Here is a 21,584-nt window from a genome sequence, read left to right on the forward strand (position 1 = left end):
TTTTGTAGACATCATCCTTTGTTTCCTTGGTTTGTATTTTCTGTTCACCCATGGCTGCTTTAATCACATCCACATCTCGCTGGGTAAACTGCAAACTTGTTTTTATCTCCTGTATTTCTCTGGTCATGTCGTCGAGTCTCTTGTTATTTGTCTCCATAAGTAGTTGCACAAAACCTTTGAAGTTGTCTTGTTGTTGGCTCAACAGTGCGGTGTACATCTGCTTCTGCTGACTCAACATCTCTGTTACTTGCGCCGCTGAAATATAATCCTCTTCTGCTTCAACATCCTCGTTCGCTTCTGATTTATTAGCTCTTTTCCCTCTTGGAGGCATTTTAATAGTTGTAGAATTTGTTCAAAGACTTGAAAATGTAGAAGATGTGAAAAATCATAGAACAGACAAGAGGAGCAGTAAAGACGTCTGCTCTCGCTTGCAACCCGGAAAACCACACATCAGAGGCAAATACCTTAAAACCTAATTCTGACACTACCTGTGTAGATGCTAGATGGAAAGAATGTATGAAGGGACATACAGTATCATTACAGTACAGGCAGCAGTTCTACTGTTTTCTCTCTCTCTCTCTCTCTCAGCACTTTAAGACACTGGTGGAGGAGCTGCATGTTAAAGGAGAAGCCAAGATCAAGAACGCCATGAAGGAATCCTTCAAAATCCTAAACGAGGTTCGTATGCCAGTGCCCTCAGGGGTCAGAGGTCAACTCTCTCATTAAATAAAAGTACAAACAACTGTGTGAATGAAGAGTTTAGATAAAACACCATACATGTGTGTTTATCTGTGGAGTGTAGACGATGGCGATGGTGGTGTGAAGGTGTTGCTCGGCTGTGTGTCTGTGTGCAGGCGAGGGCGAGCGGTCAGGGCAGCATGTGTAACCAGGCTATCATGCTGATCACGGACGGAGCCATGGAGGACTTTGAGTCTATCTTTGAAGAGTTCAACTGGCCGGAGCGCAGGGTGAGGACCTCTGAAAGTTTCCTTGATTCTCACCAAAAGCTACAGGAACCTAGAATATTATGGATGTTTGTAAGGCTGTATGTCTGTGTGTGTGCGCTGAAGGCTGCCTTGTGTACAGAAACACAGTCTCCTGCTTCAGACTCGGACAACGTGACCACAGAATTTCATTATACTGGCTGAACTTTTGAACCTGCAGCTGTTTCCTTCAGTTCATCTTCATGCTAAATGTTGGCTCACAGTTCAGTTTGTCAGTGACGGATCAACTGTGCAAGCGGTGGCCCGCTCAGACGTGTAGCTTCTGCAGGTGCAGCATCAAACAAAGGACTGAACATCCTGGAACAAAACGACTGTTTCTTCAACATCATCTGTAGATGAAGCCTTCACCAGCAGAGCTGCATGTCACAGATTTGAATACAAATGCAAAACAAGGATCATCAGGAGTTGTTCAGTGATCTCTCTTTTAATTATTATAGAAAAATTATCACCTTAAAACTGAACAAAAATCACAGAATGTCAATAAGCCACTTTCTTATTAATTACGTATTTTGAGTGTTGAAATCACACTTATTTTCTGAGGAGGAATCCTGCTTTTCTGTAGGTGACATACAGTGCCTTGCGAAAGTATTCGGCCCCCTTGAACTTTGCGACCTTTTGCCACATTTCAGGCTTCAAACATAAAGATATAAAACTGTAATTTTTTGTGAAGAATCAACAACAAGTGGGACACAATCATGAAGTGGAACGAAATTTATTGGATATTTCAAACGTTTTTAACAAATAAAAAACTGAAAAATTGGGCGTGCAAAATTATTCAACCCCCTTAAGTTAATACGTTGTAGCGCCACCTTTTGCTGCGATTACAGCTGTAAATCGCTTGGGGTATGTCTCTATCAGTTTTGCACATCGAGAGACTGAAATTTTTGCCCATGCCTCCTTGCAAAACAGCTCGAGCTCAGTGAGGTTGGATGGAGAGCATTTGTGAACAGCAGTTTTCAGTTCTTTCCACAGATTCTCGATTGGATTCAGGTCTGGACTTTGACTTGGCCATTCTAACACCTGGATATGTTTATTTGTGAACCATTCCATTGTAGATTTTGCTTTATGTTTTGGATCATTGTCTTGTTGGAAGACAAATCTCCGTCCCAGTCTCAGGTCTTTTGCAGACTCCATCAGGTTTCCTTCCAGAATGGTCCTGTATTTGGCTCCATCCATCTTCCCATCAATTTGAACCATCTTCCCTGTCCCTGCTGAAGAAAAGCAGCCCCAAACCATGATGCTGCCACCACCATGTTTGACAGTGGGGATAGTGTGTTCAGGGTGATGAGCTGTGTTGCTTTTACGCCAAACATAACGTTTTGCATTGTTGCCAAAAAGTTCGATTTTGGTTTCATCTGACCAGAGCACCTTCGGACAGGGAAGATGGTTCAAATTGATGGGAAGATGGATGGAGCCAAATACAGGACCATTCTGGAAGGAAACCTGATGGAGTCTGCAAAAGACCTGAGACTGGGACGGAGATTTGTCTTCCAACAAGGCAATGATCCAAAACATAAAGCAAAATCTACAATGGAATGGTTCACAAATAAACATATCCAGGTGTTAGAATGGCCAAGTCAAAGTCCAGACCTGAATCCAATCGAGAATCTGTGGAAAGAACTGAAAACTGCTGTTCACAAACGCTCTCTATCCAACCTCACTGAGCTCGAGCTGTTTTGCAAGGCGGAATGGGCAAAAATTTCAGTCTCTTGATGTGCAAAACTGATAGAGACATACCCCAAGTGACTTACAGCTGTAATCGCAGCAAAAGGTGGCGCTACAAAGTATTAACTTAAGGGGGCTGAATAATTTTGCACGGCCAATTTTTCAGTTTTTTATTTGTTAGAAAAGTTTGAAATATCCAATAAATTTTGTTCCACTTCATGATTGTGTCCCACTTGTTGTTGATTCTTCACAAAAAATTACAGTTTTATATCTTTATGTTTGAAGCCTGAAATGTGGCAAAAGGTCGCAAAGTTCAAGGGGGCCGAATACTTTCGCAAGGCACTGTATTCCCAGTAATTATTAAAGCCATGAGAAAATACTCAGCTGTTGTAGAAGCAACAGAACATGTTAGAAATATGCCACGCACACAGCCAGGTATGAGCATTTCTCTCTGCTCAGGTGCGAGTCTTCACCTACCTGATCGGCAGAGAGATGACCTTCGCTCAAAACACCAAGTGGATCGCCTGCAACAACAAAGGTCAGTAGCGTGTGTGTGTGTGTGTGTGTCCATCTCTTGAATGCAGATATTGATATTTGTGTGTGTTTTCTCAGGTTACTACACACACATCTCCACACTGGCCGATGTGCAAGAGAACGTCATGGAGTATCTGCACGTGCTCAGCCGGCCAATGGTCATCAACCACGACCACGACATCATCTGGACCGAAGCCTACATGGACACTGTGGTGAGTCTGGCCGGTCCTGCTTACAGGAGCGAGTCATCAGTGAATATAATTAGCATTTTAATTACTTCCTTCAGATATGAAGTATCAGAGGGGACAAGAAAGTTCAGATTGGCATCCCATAGAATCAGGATATTAATAAATCCATTTAGATTTGTTTGTGCACTGTTTCTGAGAAATGAAACATTCTCATTTGGTTCTAATATTTAATTTCTCAAAAATAATTCAAGCACAAATTTGTATTTTGTGTGAAGAACAAATGGAAATAGTTTCATTCATATTTATATTTCATTCACTGATCACACTGGATGCCAGCCTTAGCACAGGGTCCAGTACTGTTCCCTACAGTCATAATTTGTTTGGAATATTGTTTAATTTGATGCCCAGCCAGAGTAATTAATGCAAAATGTGCATGTGATGTGGAAGTGTGCAGAAAAGGCTGTGCAATGGTGTAACAGTCACTGCACTGTGCACATTCAGAAACACTTCAGTTCTTATACTTCTGTAATGGTTCTAAAGTCTTTGCCAGAGATGTCACTTAAGTAAAAGTGCATCTGTTAGGACACGCAGGCAGGTCTGCCTTGCTGCCATCTGCTGTTTCTCCTGAGTGAATTGTCTAGTTGCTGCACATGCGTTCACCAGCAGCCTGTGTTGGGCTGCATAACAGTTACGTCAGTGTGTGTGTGTGTGTGTGTGTGTGTGTGTGTGTGTGTGTGTGTGTGTGTGTGTGTGTATTTTGTTTGTGTGTGTGAAAACACTGCATGCTCGTCACTCGTTTGTGCACATCATCTTCATCGGTCACTTCACTTTCATCAGTGTGTCTGCTTCCTCCTTGTGCCTCTGCTCATCTTTCCCATGATCCTCCGGGTGTTCCCCTCCATTGCTCCGGCAGCTTCCCAACACCAAAGAGGTAAAGAAGACGTTTTAAAACATCCACAGTGTCTAAACTGTGACTTTGAAAATGTTCCTCAGAGTTGAGTCAGCCTCTTTGAACTGAAGAAATGAAACCCAATAATACTCACCAAGTTACAGTAGGATACAGTCTATTACAGAATGCATAAGATCATAATGGTCCTACTATAAATCACCCAGCGCTGTTTAATTGGTCATAGTCAGACATGTCAGTGGAAGTAACTGTGCTGCAAAAGGCATTTTAAATGTTTTATCGGTTTCAAAAATCTTTCTGATCCACCATTCATGTTCACGTGCACATTTATAAATAATAACTGTATTAACCGTGTCCCTGTCTCCCAGCTCTTCAACACCAAGGCTCAGAGTCTGCTACTGATGACCTCTGTGGCCATGCCGGTCTTCAGCAAGAAGAAGGAGACGGTCAGTTGAGTTCACTTTGAGGATTCACTGTCACATGTACTGAACACCTTCCCATTATGCCGAGTGTTGACCCTCCCTCTTGTCTCTCCAGCTGTCCCACGGGATCTTGCTGGGTGTGGTCGGCTCGGACGTCCCGCTGATGGAAGTGATGAAGCTGGCACCCAGATACACGGTGAGCTCAGATCTGTTCAGCCGAGTAGGACAGTAATGATCATAAGTTATCCAGGTGTGGTTCACGGTGCAGTACAGCAGGAAAAAAGAATGACAAACATAAAATAATTATATTTTCAAATAGATTTGAGTGTGAATACGAGGAGAGTATAAGTAGGGAAGCCTACAAAGAAAGGTTTGGATCAGCGGTGCAGGTCAGTCACATGGGAAACCAAACTGCCATACAGCTTAGTTCTGGTCTGAGGAAAATAAAGCCTTAAATGTCAACGTTCCTCCTCAGCTGGGAGCTCACGGCTATGCCTTCCTCATCACCAACAACGGGTACATCCTGGCTCACCCTGACCTACGACCTCTGGTGAGTTCTGCAGAATAGACAACGCTGTAAAGGCCAGATTTAGCTTGAGAGCCCTGCAGCAGCAACAGCGAGTATTACACTGTGGCAGATGTCCTGGAGGGCACATTAAGGGGAAAAGGCATAAAGTATTTATTAAGACAGTTACACAGTATTCACTAGTGTCTCCTGTGTCCTACAGTACAAAGATGGAAAGAAGCTGAGGCCGAAGCCGAACTATAACAGTGTGGATCTGTCTGAGGTGGAGTGGGAGGACACAGACGAGCTGGTAAACACACACAGGGACAGTAATCACCAGATGAATCTCACCTAGCAGAATCTGGAAAGGTTTCTTAGAATGAAAGCCTTCTCATGTTGTGTCTTCACCTTCCAGCTGAGAACAGCCATGGTGAACGGAGAGACGGGCAGCATCAGCCTGAGCGTCAGAGCGTTGGTGGATAAAGGGGTGAGCGATCCATCGATTCAGTGTTCATCGGTGATTTATTCACAGAAACCCCAACATTATGTTCTTCTTCTCTCTGTCACAACCGAGGGATGATGCTGTCGAGTTTTGAGTTTGATTATCTAGAATCAAACTAATAACTGGTAAGAAATATTAATGAAAGTTAATGTGGAGGCTGAGGGAAAGATAATCACCTCTACCTAAATAACATGAACCAAAATAAGACACAGTATGTCCACCCAGCCATAAACTTGCCCATCACAACAACACTCCAAACCTCAACCCTTGCCATATACCCAGCTGGTCACAAAATTATAAAAATACAGCGGTTTCAGAAAGTATTGAGACCCCACCATAGTGTCAGATTAATGTTGGTCACCGTCATCTTTTACCAGCAAATTGCGTGAATTTCTTTGTATACTGTTACAAATAAATACTGCGCCAAGTGTGATGATACATTTCATTGAGATTTTCTTGTTATAATAAATTTGTCACGTATACTTTGACAGAAGTTCACAGAGTTAGACTTCATTGTATGAAATTAAACACTTGTGTAATTTCTCTGCTGCTCAGGAGGTGGCAGTAATGCACCTGTTAGCACTGACTACCAGCTGCTTTGATTACAAGAAGAAGAAGAAGAGGCTCATGGCCTTTGTTTTACTGGCAGCAGTTGTGTGCAAAGAACAGACTGTTGTGTCTAATTTGCTACTGTTTGCTCAGCTACAGCCACATGTTTCACCCTAGCAGGAGCAGCCTGTAGAGGCTAGCATAACATGTGCACTGAGTTAACCTACCTGCCAGATACCTGGCCAGGTTTTCAGGTGAAGCTCCAGCTCAGTGTTGTAGAGCAAGTGTTTAAGGTCGCAAACCTACCTGATCAGCTTCAGTCTGAGTAGATACACAGACACAACAGCCAGGTTGTTTTGTTGGTCTTACTTGTATGAAAGCTCTCATATAGCATGGCTATCCTCCCCGACAGAAACGACCTCTGTACCTCATCAATGAATACTTCTACACAAACATCGATGAGACACCTTTCAGGTAAATCAGCCTGCTACATGAACTGAGAGATTTAGGATTAGACTGTCCTGTTAGTCACCCGCCACAAGAGACAAACACCACCAGTGTCCATCATGTGTCCCATAGTTTCTCCATATTAACATGTTAGTATGTGCCATAGTTAATTACCTTCTGCTTTGCTGTGTGTAATTCTGGTGTGAAAAGACAGGGCTCGTACAGACAATACAAAACATGATGTAAGGTTTTCTGTCCATATTCTAAGAGTAAAATTAAGTATTGTTTGGATTCAGTGTTACTGTCTCTCAGTTCTCTGTTGATGTGACGAGTTGTGTTTGTGGGGTTTGACCACTAGAGGGCAGCAGGTCTCACCTCCTCCATATGTCCCTGCAGCTTGGGCGTCGTGCTGACTAAGGGTCACGGAAAGCTGGCGTTCATGGGAAACGTGTCCGTGGAGGAAGGTAGGACTTCCCATAATCCCCTGCATGAACAGCAGTGTCCCTCCTGTATCATTTGTGCTTTAAAGAGAGGAAGGAAACTTTATTCAGTTGTATCACTCACTAATTAATTAATAGCTTAATTGATAACTTTTTCTCTGATGATTTATGTTTTGTGTTTATTGTGAACTATGGGCATTTCAAGCTAAAATGCTATTTGATATTTGCTGGAAATTAGTCAATTATTCATAGGCCTGATGTTCAGATGATTTGATGATAATTAAATTTACCTGCAGCGAAACAGCTTTTTACATCGAATCTAGATGTTTTTGTTTCAGCTAACTTCAGCCTTTTCACCTCTGCCTGCAGGGCTGCATGACCTCACCTCCCCAGACCTCAGCATCGCCTCTGAGTGGTATGTCTGAAACCACAGGCCTTCAGTTTGAAACATGAACTGCTGCTTAATACAGTCGGTTTCTTCAGGCTCCATTAACACGTAATCAGTTTGTCGAATCAGATGACAATAATGTATTACTGTTTAGTAAATTGCAAGGTGAGTGTGGGAGTGTGGTGAAAGCAGGAAGAGCAGAATCAGTCACCTTAAATCATTTATGTGGTTTAATGCATGAAGATTAGAAGCATGTATGAAAAGTAAAAGTTAGGATTTGCTGATCAAGTCTCTGAAATTAGTTGTTTACTTTCCAGTGATATTCAGATATATTAGTTATTTTTTCACATTTCCCCTTAAACTCTGTATCTACAAGGAGCTGAAAACCTCTAAAACTCCCAGTAGCACCCAGACTGGCTCTTTTGAAGCCGCTGACCCTGGTTTAATAATTCCTCAGGACTTACTGTGAGACGGACATCGACCCTGCTCACCGAAAATACAACCAGCTTCAGGCTGCCATCCGCTACCTGCTGGGGAAGGAGCCCGACCTCGAGTGTAACTTTTTTTTTTTTTTAAATAAAACTGGAATAAAAAGCCCATGCAGCATGTCTCTCTATGCGTTTCCAGGCATTTGAATCAGCGCTACATTTTACACATAGAGCAAGTCCTTTTTCATGTTTTGTTAAAGCGGCTTCAGAGATTTAACTGTTGTTGGACAGCATCTGTGACAGATGTGACAACATTTGAGAAGTGATGAGTATTTTGCCTTTAATTTGACTGAACCTGTCCGCTGTGCAGGTGATGAAGTGCTGCTGCAGCAGACGCTGTTTGACGCAGTGGTGACGGCTCCACTGGAGGCCTACTGGACCGCCCTGATGCTCGATGACAAGTGGGACATCAGCCTTTATATTTGACATCTGAAGATTTAAAGGGACAGTTTATCCAAACTGCAAAAATCTCCACTGATGGTCTCAAAATTTAAGGAATCAATAGTTTTGAGCATCAAAATAAAAACTTTGAATGCTCATCTATGTCGTCATTATATTGCTATGGTTGTTTAAATTTGAGGGATCAAACCTGGACAAATTAATCCAAAACATACAGCTGGTGACAAGTGAGGGGAAACTCCTGACTGAGTGGAGACCCAACCAGCAGGGTCACTGATCAATCAGCTGATCATCGTCCTGATGATCTGTTTGATCTGTTTATCCCCAGAATGTCAGACACTGGGAAAAAGTCCCACTGTGACTCTCCAGAGCCAAAGGTGGCGTCTCCACATGTCTTGTTGTGTCCAACCAGCAGATCCACAGAGACTCAGCTGATTCTCATGTCTGACAAAGAAAAGCATCAGCTCCTCACATTAAAGAAGGTGGAACCAGAACATGTCGGTGACTGTTGCTTCTAAATAGCTGAGGTTCATTTTCTACCAGTGAACTGACTCATGGCTGCAGCTCTAGGTCGCTGAATGGCTTCATGAGGACGACACAGCGGGTCGGACACAGCGAGGGAATCTGGTCTGGAAGGAGGAGGTTTCCTCCTCCTACAGATGAGACGTGACGCTGGTCTAGCGACTCGGCCCTGACGAGGCCCTGCTGGGTGGTGGTCTGTCCTGTCAGTTGTCACCCAGCTGTACAGACAAACAGCCTTCATAGAGTAAGATGTGATGAAACAATGAGCCATTGCTTTGTTTGGTCTGTTTAAATCTTGTAGTTTTCTGCAGTACAGACAACCAACTATACAGACGAGGTTCATCTTCTGTCCTGTGTTTGGGCTCTGCAGGGTGGAGCCGGGGGTGGAGACAGCCTTCCTTGGTACCCGTGCTGGCCTGATGAGGATCACGAGATATGCAGGGGTGGAGACCAGAGTGGCCAAGTAAGACTCGCACCTTGCAGTTTCTGCTTCAGGAGATTCTCACTCATTGTGCAGCAGTGTTACATTTTTCTACATCGTTAGCTAGAGTCTTTTTACTGTGGGCATGTCTTGCCTTTATTAGATAACAGTAGAAAAGAAACAAATGTCCCGGGCTAGACTCAAACCTGAGACAGTTCAATCACATGGCCATCGTCTTAAACCCCCTAGCCCACCAGGACATCCCAGTGTGGACTCTCACTGCTGTGCTGGCAGCTGTCCTGTGCAGCCTTTTGTAGGCTCTGACATGGACCCTGACTGTATTAATGGCTAGAGGGTAGGAGCTACCTAATCAAGCTACAGATTCACTGCACCTTAGCATTGACTCTTCAAGTCTCAGTGACCCGTCGTGTGCTGTGGGCAGGGGCGCTGTCATCCTGGAGGCGACCACTATTCAGGGGTTTCCTGTCCTTTGTCACTCAGCTGTATATAAATGGTGTTAGTACACGCAGGTGTATCACAGCATTCACCTTTCAGTAGTGTGATGCTCTTTCAGCTTGTTAACACAGGTTGGTGCTAGGTTTCACAACATATGTTGGCTAAAATTGAAGTTTCACTTTCCAGGAGGTTCCTGTCTCCGTCTGATAAAGACAACCTGTTCACCATTGATCACTTCCCTCTGTGGTACCGACTGGCTGTGGAAAACACTCCTGGAACCTTCTACTACTACCCCGTCAACGACAAAGGTCTGTCTCTGTCTGTCCCCTCGTCCATCTTTTTTATATTAGCACTTTTCTCTGTCATTACATGTCTCCCTAATCAGCAAACCTTCCGCCCTTCCTGTTGTAAATTTGTCTGTGAACAGGAGTGAAGTACGTCATCGCAACAACAGCAGTGACCGTGTCATCTGAAGGAAAGACGGCCATGGCTGGAGGTGAGTCTCGGTGCTGCTGCTCTGATTCAAAAGGCTGTGATACTGACCTCAGCTGTGGGGCTTCTTGTTGTGGCCCGCTGCTGACTTATCATCAGCCTCGTTACTTTTCATCACCTGAGGTGTGGTACGGTACACAGGAGAGCAGAAACAGTGGGCAGGACGTTGGCATCTCGAGAAGAGTCTGCAGGAATCTGAGAAAATTGAGTTTCTGCAACAAAAAGCCTCAGAAGGTTTTGAAATGTTTTACATGTAATATTCAGAAATCTTAATTATTTTCAGCTCTCTGCTGTAGGTGGTCGTTTTTGTTATCAAGTGTTTGTGTGTGTGACTGCAGCTGTCGGGAGACTTTCCATATCTCTGTACTGAAACCGGTGCTGCTGCGACAGCAGATGCAGTTTTCCCTTGCATCTTAAACGGGTAGACTAAGACACAAAAAAAGATGCAAGTGAGGGAAACATGGATGCAGACCCTGTGGCTCAGCCCTGTGATAGAGTGGGACCTGTCCAGGTGTACCCCGCCCCACCCCCCAAGCTCTACAGCATATGGTTTACAGAAGCTGATGGATAAATGGTTTCCTAGTTGTTGTTGGTGGATTGTCTGGTTTGTGGCTCTGTTGCTTTAGCAGTGTGTTTAAAGAAAAAGAAAGAAAAAATGTAGATAAATATAGTGTTTATTATCTTCACCATGAATAACAGTCCTTGAGTTAAATTTGAGACAGTTTTTCATGTGTTCGTGACAGAAAACATGGACAAAATAAAACACATATGACAGTTAACGTTTATATGGGCTGACTGCCTCACATGTTCAGTCAGTGTCTCATCCTTGGCTTTGCTGGGAATATAACTTGTCACCAAGCTTGTGCTGGATTAGAAGCTGTTGTAGCTCAGAGCCTCTAGGTGGCACTACAGCTCTAGTATCTGTGCGAATGCATCTTATCAGGGTGATGAAGCTCAAAGCAGCATTTCCCTGACAGCTGCAGGACTCCGACATGGTTTAAATGTCGGGTACAAAGAATGATTTCTCAAAGTGGGGATGTTGATGAACATCAAATATACACACCTGATTGGTAACAGAAAAGGTTAGTGCAGCAAACAACAGGACATTTCACAGTCACTGGCTTTTGTACTTTTGGAGCTTGTGCTTGTTGACACTAAGACAGACCACTTGAACAACAAGGTAGTTTCATACAGAAGAAAGAAAATCACGGATGAAAGGAAGTCCAGGTGCGGACGTGCCAAACGGCTTCAGAGGAATTGGCTGAGAGATGCAGCGCAGGGAATAACAATTCACAGAGCTTCCATATATTAAAGGAAGTGCTGCAGCATTCCACTTTCACTGACTCTAGTCCGGTCCATTAGCTGTGCAATCAGTCCCCACCCAGAGACTTTCTGCAGAACTGCAGGGTTTCTCTCTCCAGACATTTTCTCATCAGTGATGAGAGCTGAGGAGCAACCGTAGCATCCTGGAAGGACCAACGCTCAGTAAAAGGCAGCATGTCAGAAGCTGCTGATTCGATACCCATGCACGATGCCGCAGGCCTCTTTGGGCAACGTCTCCTCTGCTGAGGTCGGGGATGACATTTGCCCATCCTCCTGGTCAGTGTCAGCTCCAGACTCGGCCATCAGAGGCTGGCCGCGCCTTTTTGTCTTCCTCTGATATCGTGCCATCAGTGAAGCATAGACACACCCGTAAGCTGCTGCAACCACCATCATTACACACACCGTGCCACAAACCACACCCGCAACAATTTGTGTGCCATGTGCCCGGCGGACACTTATGGGCCGGTAACGCTGTCGAACACAATCCTCGTTGATGCCGATTCGTCCGGGCGGGCAGGGAGGCCGGGTTGCATAACCTGGTGGCCTGTCCCTAGTTGGATTATGCAGGCAGTAGTTGAACATCTCTGCTGGCACGCTGCGGATGTCCCTGCCCTTCAGATCCCCTGGGAGACAGCACTGCATCGCATCTACTTGCCCATCTACAGACAGAGGGGAAGACAAAGAAGAGGGGGAATAACAGAGAGGGACAAGATGACATAGAGGAAAGGAGAAGGGAGGAAACGAGGTGTGACTGAGGACTGAGAGAGGTCAATATATTCTTAGATGTCTTGGCTCAGCATCCATCCATCCTGCAGAGCAGAGATTAATTGTTTTGATTAGACAGCTTGTGAAGTACTGACTCAAAATACAAAGTGATTTGCTCAGGTACAGGCTTTTAGCACTGTCAGCCGAACGCCTAATGTATGAACTTCAGGGCATTTGAGATTTGGCTAACAGCCCTGCTCACCCCGGTAAATCAGCCACTCCATCCAGAGTTTGAAGTCCCTCAGCTTGCAGTCACACTCCCATGGGTTTCCCGCCAGCAGGAGCTGCTGTAGCCCCACCAGGGGCTCAAAGGTGACTCTGTCCAGGGCCACAAGCCGATTGCTGGCCAGGGACAGCCAGGCGAGGCTCTGAAGGCCATCCAGCAAACCTCTAGGCAGCCACAGGAGGCCATTGGAGGACAGGTCGAGTCTTCGCAGCCGCCACAGCCCCTTGAAAACCTCCTTGCTTAAACCAACGCTCTCCTGACTTCGATTCAACTCCCTAAGGGCCTCTGTGCTGCCTCTGTGGTCAGAGGTCGACAGGCGTACCCCAAGGTAGTTAGTGGAGAGATTGAGCCAGCGCAGGCTACTCAGGCTTGAAAAAGCCCCTGGCTGCAGGGTGGAAAAGTGGTTCTGGGAAAGATCCAGAAGCTCCAGGCTGCTCAGGTTGGACAGCTCCGTCTTGCCCAGAGAGGAGAGGTTGTTGTGGGGTAGGCGGAGGATCCGAGAGTCCGGGTCTAGCATAGCTAGGACGGGTGTCAGAGAGAGGAGTCCGACAGCAGAGCAGTCAGTCGTGTTACCGTAGCAGGTGCAGACACCAGGACAGCCATGGACCGAGCCCAGCAGTCCCAGGAGGACCAGTACCAGACCGGACAGGGTCGCACAGACTGGAAGAAGCAAAGAAACAGGAAGCGTGCCTTTAACATGCAGCCTGTGAACCTAAGCTTTATTCAGCTGTGCTCATTTCTCTGGATTCAAGCCTTATTCTTTCTGTTTGCTTTTTCAGTTTAACTGGTAGGTTTTCATCATGTACCTAGACCTCCACCTCATCGTGTTTAAAGCTCAGAGAGACACAGAACACAAGGTCTGATCTGGTGTCTGCTATAAAGAAGCTCACATATTCCTTCTTTCAGTGTGGATTAAAGCGTCCATTAAGTTCCTACAGTATGAAGCATGAAGTGTTTGTCCAGACTCACCCAAACTCTCCACGTGACTTTGTCCATTATCCATGTTCTTCATGTCTGTCACGTCAGCTCCACCCCAGCTTCAGCCTGCTGTCTGGCGGTCCTCGCTGTCGGCCCGTTCACACCAACTTCCCGCTGAGGGTGACTTCCTAAAGACACATCAAATGGAGAGAAAGAAGAAGAAGTTATTTGAGGCTTGTATTTCAGAAGCCACTGCTGCAGTGAAATTTTAATTACACCCTTGGTGTTTCTCAACATGGAAACACAGGAGGCTCCTTAAAAATTTAAGAGAAACATGGGTTACGTAACAAAAGTCGCAGCCATGAGTCATATATAATTCAGGTTACATTACATTAAGGTGTTCGGCTGGGTTTGTATAACAAATGCCTTAAATATTACACTACCCATCAGAATCGCGCTCCATGCCTGTGGCAAACACTGTGACCCGATCAGTACTGGATTGTTTAAGTAATAACATTAGAGACTCAGGCTGCAAATGATGATTATGTTCACTATCAATCCAGCTTGCTGACACGAGTCTGAGCCGTGAATCAGAGTTATAGTAAAGTCAGAAGTCTTCCTCATCTCACCTGCCAACAAAACACGTCACTGTGCTTAAAAAAGTTACTCAAAATCTGAACAAGACTTGATTTAAACTACTGAATGTTTTAAAGGGTTTTATACCAAGACTCCTTGGCTTCAGCTCGCTGACTGGATGTTAGTGAAATGTTGTGATTCCTCGTCAGCTTGTACCTTTTGAAATGTAGAAAGAGTGATTAAACCAGGGGAGCTCTGACTTTCATTATGAGGAACAAGAGAATGACCTGGGCTTTTATTTTGGATCCATGCTTAACTGGAGTTACTCCCTTATAAAGGTTCGGAGCTGGGTCTGGATTTACTTTGCTCTCGTTCAGCTCCACATGCCTTAATGTTCAATCATCAGATTTACTCATCGACTCTCATGGGGTCCTCAGGTCAAACTTGTGATTTTGTTTTCGAACATCTCTGGTGTTACTGCAAAGAGTGCAACTCCCTGTACAATATTAAGTAGAGTATGTGCAGAGTAAAAGGCATCAGCTGCTTTTTCTCTGACAAAGCAGGTCCACAGCGTATGGGCGCTGTGCTGTGCTGTGCTGTGCTGTGATGCACATAACATCTCTTGTCCTCAGTCCTTTCCATTCTTCAGTGCTCAGAACATGGGATTTTCATCCAGCAACACCAACATTGGAGGAAAAGTCAGTGCCAGCTTCTGTCTTAACATCCACATGTAATTCCTGTACACTGCGGATACTCAGCAGCACTAGCATCGTTTCACACATTCAATCAAGGAAACACAGTCTGTATTTTTTGGTGATTTGTTCAAGAACTGTTGATCTGCATGAAGCTGAAAGAGTTACAAAGAGTTTAGACCTTCGTGAGGCCACAGGCAGACAAACTTGCTGTAGATGGAGGAAAATTAGTTGTGTGCCTACTCTCCCTGGCAGTGGGCGTCCAGCTCAGATGTCTCCAAAGACACAACACTGAACCATCAGTGATGCACAAAAGAAGCCCAGAGTAACAGCAGAAGGCTGGTCAACATCTCTGTCCATGAGTCGACCACGCAGACTTCATGATGCAGCGAGGTTCAAAGAGCGTGTATTCGTTTCCTGACCCGACACCTTTGTTCAAACAAAGCCGAGCGACTCGAGGAGGAGGTTGGCTGATGCTGTTTGCCATCATTCTGTCAACAGAGCCGAGGTCAGGCTCCTCTCTGGGAAGGATCCATGGCTGCTTGTCACTTGGAGATGTTTGTGTGTTTTCTTTTAGACCTCTGTGCATTTACAATATGAATACATCCATCTGACAGAAGCTGGATGAACCAATCAGCTTTTCTGACGTCCTGGGCCATGTGAGCTGTTGAGAGATGGTTTAGGTTTGTGCATCAGGCTCCTGTGAGTGTCACCATGTAAAGATAGTTTTGGACTGTTTGTGATGTTTGTATATGTGTGACGAACTATGTGTTGTGTGTTATTTCCTCTTCGGTTCTCAGATCTCTAGTAAAAGAGATACCGATGTCTGTGAAATGACCTGATGTTCTAGATATAACCCCAGACATCTTAAATCATCTTACATTTTCCAAATGAATTCAGGCCATGTTTTGACCTGCACATCACTAAACCAGTGTCAGCAGAGCAGTGGGTTCTCTTAACCCTCAAGGCAACGTGTTTCTGATCTTAACTAGGTAGAACTGTAGAAGAACACCAGTGGAAAGCAATGGAAGTACAGTCTGTCAGCCTTTCTGAGGAAAGTCTTTGACCTGTGTCTTTTAAAGAAGTCTTATTGTAGTAAAGTAGAAAGTGTATGACCTAACTTTGATGGCACTAAATTAGCAGCCTTATCATTAGGAGCAGTTTTAGATTGAATTTGGTACCAGTTGCAAAGCTTGTTCGAAGCCCTGATGTTTTTAGGCTGATTGGATTCTGGCAAAAGCGGCAACTTCAAAAGAGGAAATAAACAAACATGTTCATGTTTGTGCATAAATGAAGGAGACATCCTGGTGAGTGTGTGCCTTTTGTTTTTACTGGTTCTCATCACAGACTGTTTTGTTGCTTTGCACCCAGCAGTTGTTTCCTGCTCCAGAGGAGCTGTTCACATCATTTTCCTACAAAAGGAAAAGAAAACGCTTTTGCAGTTTTTAGAAAATGCAAACAAAGCTGTTCTCAGTTTCTTCAGTTGTTAATTTTTATGGTGGTTTCAGGAGCAAACAGCTTGTCCAGTGCACCGTCAGCCAGGTTGGACACAGCAGCTGTGGGTCACAGATTAAAGCTGTGCTTTCAATCCTACAGATTAAAGCTGTGCTTTCAATCCCCGCGTGGAACAGAGGTCCAGATGGTGTTGAACAACTGGTCCTGGAGAACACTGTTACCACAAGCCAGTCACTCATTATTTTCCTTCAGTAAGTTTGGTTCTCAGCGGCTAATTTCACTTCTAATGTGGTTCTGTGGTGGTGGATGGGTGTGTGATTGTCTTGTCACCTCAGCTCTGCCACGCTCTGATCGATTTAGTAGCTGATGGTGGTGTTCAGTAAATCTAGCCTCGAGGTTTTGTAGCACTCCTGTAGTTTCCACAGTATTGTTAATGATGGTCCGCAGAGTTGAAGCAGCAGCGTTCTGGCCACAACTGTCCTGTTTGAGATCCTGCATCTTTGTTTGTTTGTATTTTGTTACAAAAAACAGCCAAACAGTTTTTTCTTGTTGTATTAAAGTTGTCTTGACTTAAAACTCCTCCATTTGGATTTTGGCACCAAGTCCTGCCTGCTTCATCTGCAGTGCACCGCTCCAGTTTTCTGGGCTCAAATGTGGCACTGCGCTGGCTGCTTAATGGCCTCTGACAGGCACCCCCCAACCCCACACCCTAACCTACCCCCTCGTGGCTGCACTTTTCCATTCACACAGCCCGAGAACGAGGCAGCCAGGCATTCGGTTGAGAGCACAAACATGCTGCAACATCCACACTGAAGCAGGATGAGCGAGGAAACGACTAAGAAGCACACACACTGAACCCACGCCAAAGCACACATACTCTTAGACTCTATTTAAAGGACAGACACAAACCTGTACACCACATGGTCAAAAGTATGTGGACACCTGATCGTTCCTGCAATATGTTGAGTATCTGCTTCCAAATTCATGGATGTACACTGTCTTCAGAAAGTAGTGCGACGTCTTTGCTCGCTTTATTGAGCCTAAGATTTAATTGTAAATTGATACCATTGTAATTTGCCCATTAGCCTGCACCCAGTAACACGTGTCAAATGTAAACTGGGCTGACTGGACAGAGTTTAGAAGGACACAGGTCACACTGCAGGTCAGGACACAAACCAGGACATGAAGCCCAGGAGCTCTCTGTGGTCAGACTTTGGTGAGGCCCAGATCAGGACCAGGGGATCAAACCATGTCTGAAGCTCTGAGTGTCCCCAGGAGCACAGTGGCCTCAGTAACTGGGATGTGAAAGGAGTCTGGAACCAGCAGGACTGTTCCTGGAGTCGGCGTCCGACCAGACTGAGGAACAAGAAGGGCCGTGGTCAGGGAGGAGACTGAGGACCCAGCGGACCCTCTGACAGAGCTTCAGACGTCATCTGCAGAGACGGAGGACGACATACTGTACATATGACAAACATTTTCACTTTGTTGCTCTGAGCTGTTGAGTGTACATTGATTGGCACCTGGGATGATGTTTGCAGTTTTATGTAAAACTTTATCTGCAACACAAAGTGTGGAAAAAGTGTGTGTCTCTGAATTCCTTCTGAAGCTGCTGTAACAGCCTCCACTCCTCTGGCCTCAGCTTTTCACCAGGTTTTGAACCTCCTGCAGGGATTTGTCCCGATTCAGACACAAGAGCACCGCTGATGTTGGTGATGAGGTCTGACTCGCAGTTGGTGTCCCAGGTTATGCTGATGGTGTTGGGTGGGGCTAAGGTCAGAGCTCTCTACACACCAGTCCACACCAAACTGGGAAACTATTTCTTTATCTTTTTGTTGAAATAGGGAAGGAACAAACACGTGCTTGTCTAAAACACTGCCCAACAGTTGGCTGCAACAAATCAAATGAAGTTTTAAACAAATCAGGACATTTGAAAACGTTTTGCTGAGCTCTGGATGGACATCACTGATTTTGTAGTCAAAAGGGTCGACTGTGAAAGTAACAAAATAAAAATAATCCTGTGGTGCAGGTGTCGCATGTTTAATGATTCACTCCAAGGAAAAACCAAAAGTGCACTCCAGCATGTGGACAGTGCTGTCCGCTTACTTCTGGCCAGATTGTATACGTGCGCACACAGGTGCACGGACAAAAGTGCACACTCTTCCTTGCTTTCAAAGGCACATGCACAGTACTCTACATACAGTATCTGCACGCACACACACACACACACACACACGCCGCTCACCATCTGCTATGCTGCTTCAATCTCTAAACCGAGGAAGACGAGCGACTCTGTTCTTCTTCTCGTTCATCTGCAGGGTTCAAAAAGAAGCCAGAAATCCAGATCCAGCTTAAAAAGCAGAGTCTGAATCTGAGGACAGACCAGTTCAGTCTTCAAAGGCAGAAACTGGTCTCGACTTAAAACACAGGAGCTCGATTCCTCGTTCGAATCAGAATCTGAAAGCAGATGCTGGACTGGAGTTTTGCTCCGGATCAAACACAGCCCGTTATCCTCCTCTTCATCCACACTGCTGCTCTCTCAGCTTCTTCTGATTGTCTCAGAGCTTCGTCCAACATACACCCAGCCTGCCGACTGAGGGCGAGCGAGCCTCTGTGTGTGTGATAGGCAGAGAGAGAGAGAGAGAGAGAAGCCCCATGCTGCTGCTGCTGCTGCTGATGATGATGATTCACGTGATTTTTCACTGTGTGTGCAGGAGCGCTTGTCCTCGTGGTGTTGTACTGAGTGTGTAATGTGCATGAAAGCAGCTTGACAGAAATAGAAACAGCAAAGTGTTGCAGGCTGAATTAATGAAGACAGAGATGTAAGGTGTAGTGTTTCTTTGCAGTGCTTTACTTAACTTACACATGCCAGTAAAGTAGATCTGAATTGGAGAAAGACAGTCTGAGAGACACTACGAAATGTCCAAGCCCCCGACCACAGGCTGTAGTTTGGGGTGGGGCTGCACACGTAGCCCCCTGCTGAAGATAACCTCAGCGGATTTGCTGCCACCCTGGGGTGTAATTGTACCACTGCAGCTTCCAAAGACATTTCAGTGTGTTTGTGGTAAACAGACTCTATCCTAAAGAAATATAGTGAATGTAAATGACTAGGGCTGCAACATTGATCATTTTCATTATTGATAACTTGATTGTTTTCTAAACCAATTGAATACTCATTTTGTCCAAAACGATCTTGTCCACACAAACTGCTGACGAATGCCTTGGCTGTTGGACACAGCTGCCAGTGGAACCACACCAGAAATCACTGATTAACAGCTGGGACATGGGTCGTTGTTTGGAGGTCTGACAGCAGGCGAAACCCAAGAAAAAGTCCAGTGCATCAGTCTATTAATACATCACTTTCCTACGCCTGTGGTTCTCAGCTCCAGGCCCACTGTGGTTCAGCTGAAGATGAAAATCTGGTAAAACACCTCAAATATACAGTTTCAGTTTTTTTAAAACATCTCAGAAATGTCCTAATTTTCCTGGATGCTGAAGGTTTTATCAAACTATAAGGAGGAACCAGTATCTTCAGCGGCGGGTGAATCCACATTTGGTCTCTAGTGAGTATGTGTCGCTGCAGGACGGTGTGTGTGGGTCAGAATAAACTCCAGTGTGTGTTCATGGTGATGGAGGAGCATGTCACCGCTAGGCTGGATGGACACTGGAGCTCTGTGGCTCAGGGGGAGAGACGCCAGGCTGGGAGACGGACACAGGGCGAGCTGGAGACGCTCAGTGTTGGTTTGAGGCTTTTCAAGAGATTTGTCGACAAATATAGAATAGAGTGTCGCCGGCCTTGTCCTTTAATCCTGAATCTGAGAAAACTAGATGAAACCAGGGTTCTTCAGGGACATTCTTGTATTTATATTTAGAGTGAAGACAAACGGGACGTCCCTAATAATCCTAACCATCATTTAATCCTCTGTGACCATCAGGTTTAATGATTAACATGGCTTTAACTGTATTTTATGCCAAATGTCATCAGTATATTTCACTGTCTAAATGTTTCTCAAGTTTATTGGATGTTATTTTCTTCATGTTAAGATGTAAAACCCAAGTGACCAGCTGGATTTTAATTGATCAGGTCCTCATCTGTACAAACCGCTCTGAAAATCTCCGCTATCAGATGTTACTCCCAGCTTCCAGAGCATCAGCCAGGAAAGTAGCCCGGTTATTGTACAAGTTAAAAGAAACTGTCTAGGTTGGCCTGTGTCACATTTTAGTTTCAGATGAGATTAGTCCAGATTGGTAGTAAAATGGACCATAAAACTTGAATGTTCTCAGCGCTGCTCTCATTTCTGCAGCTTAAAACATTTTTATGTCAACTTGGCACACAGTTACATCACACAGCGTTGACTACTAAAATATAATCCACACTAAAAAAAATAAAGCAGCTGCAAAGTCTTTGATTTATCACCATTAACTCTTCATGCACAAACAAGATAAAGTCCATAAAAGGAAAAGTGTCCTGAGAACGTGCACTCCATGAAATGTTTATTGATGTTTACTTGTAAAGTGGAACAAATGTGTGGGAGGTGTTTGGTCCCACTGTGGACACGTCCTTGCAGACTGCAGCAGAAACTGTGCAGCTGTAGCACCCGGCGATAAGGACACTGCTGACAGGAAAGGAGAAAAAAATACAAAATGAAGATGCAGAGCGAAGCCGCAGACCACTGAGGCTGCAGAGAGGCTATTTTAAAGCAGCGACAGAGAGTGATGCCTTAAGAGGTTTAAAGGACCCAGAGGTCAGAACTCTGTAACACACCATGTCACATTTCTTCTGTCTGTGACAGCACTGCTGTGTCACACTGAGCTCGTACAGGCGTCCCAGTTTAATGCACGGGGGGTCATGAACCCTCACTTAGGTGTTAGTGAGTGAAGTCTATAGGCGCATTGTCGGATGCTTGTAGCACACACCCAGCTTCACACTGATCAGTGCTCCCTAATGATCGCAGTGGACTTCAGTCTGATCCTCTGAGTAATCGAGCTGCTGCGGTGCATTACTGAGGGTCGTGTCATTACCCAGCATGCCAGAGCACAAACACAGCATCAGTGTTTACATCCCTTTTTGTCAGGACATGACAGAGGCGAACGCGGGGTCAGATTGATTTCCTGTCCTCCTCCTCTCCTCCACAAACACAGCAGACTTCATCTTGTCCACTGTCTAACGATGTGTGTGTGTGTGTGTGTGTGTGTGTGTGTGTGTGCGCTTTCTATTTTTAGCCATTGGGCTGCAGATGTCCTTGGATTTGCTGGAAAAGAGGTTCTGGGCCATCGCCAAGCAGGTGACTGGAGGATGCACT

The 21,584-nt window shown here is 45.1% G+C and overlaps 2 protein-coding genes across 4 annotated transcripts in view; one reads left to right on the plus strand and one right to left on the minus strand.

Annotated features, from left to right (window-relative positions):
• The window catches only part of LOC109956360 (voltage-dependent calcium channel subunit alpha-2/delta-4-like), a 46,982-nt gene that overhangs the window by 9,230 nt on the left and 16,168 nt on the right, over window positions 1-21,584 (plus strand). Inside the window, exons 10-28 of the mRNA XM_020593380.1 lie at window positions 589-678; window positions 855-968; window positions 3,129-3,207; window positions 3,282-3,415; window positions 4,305-4,322; window positions 4,667-4,744; window positions 4,836-4,916; window positions 5,196-5,270; window positions 5,449-5,535; window positions 5,641-5,712; window positions 6,689-6,750; window positions 7,120-7,187; window positions 7,533-7,578; window positions 8,009-8,106; window positions 8,350-8,440; window positions 9,331-9,423; window positions 10,024-10,145; window positions 10,265-10,333; window positions 21,505-21,566. Of these exons, the coding sequence (XP_020449036.1) occupies window positions 589-678; window positions 855-968; window positions 3,129-3,207; window positions 3,282-3,415; window positions 4,305-4,322; window positions 4,667-4,744; window positions 4,836-4,916; window positions 5,196-5,270; window positions 5,449-5,535; window positions 5,641-5,712; window positions 6,689-6,750; window positions 7,120-7,187; window positions 7,533-7,578; window positions 8,009-8,106; window positions 8,350-8,440; window positions 9,331-9,423; window positions 10,024-10,145; window positions 10,265-10,333; window positions 21,505-21,566 (1,539 nt within the window). The remainder of the gene's footprint in view (window positions 1-588; window positions 679-854; window positions 969-3,128; window positions 3,208-3,281; window positions 3,416-4,304; window positions 4,323-4,666; window positions 4,745-4,835; window positions 4,917-5,195; window positions 5,271-5,448; window positions 5,536-5,640; window positions 5,713-6,688; window positions 6,751-7,119; window positions 7,188-7,532; window positions 7,579-8,008; window positions 8,107-8,349; window positions 8,441-9,330; window positions 9,424-10,023; window positions 10,146-10,264; window positions 10,334-21,504; window positions 21,567-21,584) is intronic.
• On the minus strand, window positions 11,012-18,859 carry LOC109956375 (leucine-rich repeat and transmembrane domain-containing protein 2-like). 3 transcript variants are annotated; one of them, XM_020593422.1, is made up of 5 exons: window positions 18,527-18,859; window positions 17,461-17,717; window positions 13,613-13,749; window positions 12,620-13,303; window positions 11,012-12,311 (listed from the first exon to the last, which is right to left on the minus strand). In XM_020593422.1, exons 3-5 carry the CDS (start codon window positions 13,653-13,655, stop codon window positions 11,830-11,832), a joined length of 1,209 nt encoding a protein of 402 aa, XP_020449078.1. In that variant the 5' UTR covers window positions 13,656-13,749; window positions 17,461-17,717; window positions 18,527-18,859; the 3' UTR covers window positions 11,012-11,829. The 3 variants fall into 3 exon arrangements, with proteins under 3 accessions (XP_020449078.1, XP_020449080.1, XP_020449077.1); XM_020593424.1 differs by lacking the exon at window positions 18,527-18,859 and adding an exon at window positions 17,805-17,892; XM_020593421.1 differs by lacking the exon at window positions 17,461-17,717.

The sequence above is a fragment of the Monopterus albus genome, unplaced genomic scaffold, assembly GCF_001952655.1.
Source record: "Monopterus albus unplaced genomic scaffold, M_albus_1.0 scaffold19.1, whole genome shotgun sequence".
In the NCBI taxonomy this organism is placed as follows: domain Eukaryota; kingdom Metazoa; phylum Chordata; class Actinopteri; order Synbranchiformes; family Synbranchidae; genus Monopterus; species Monopterus albus.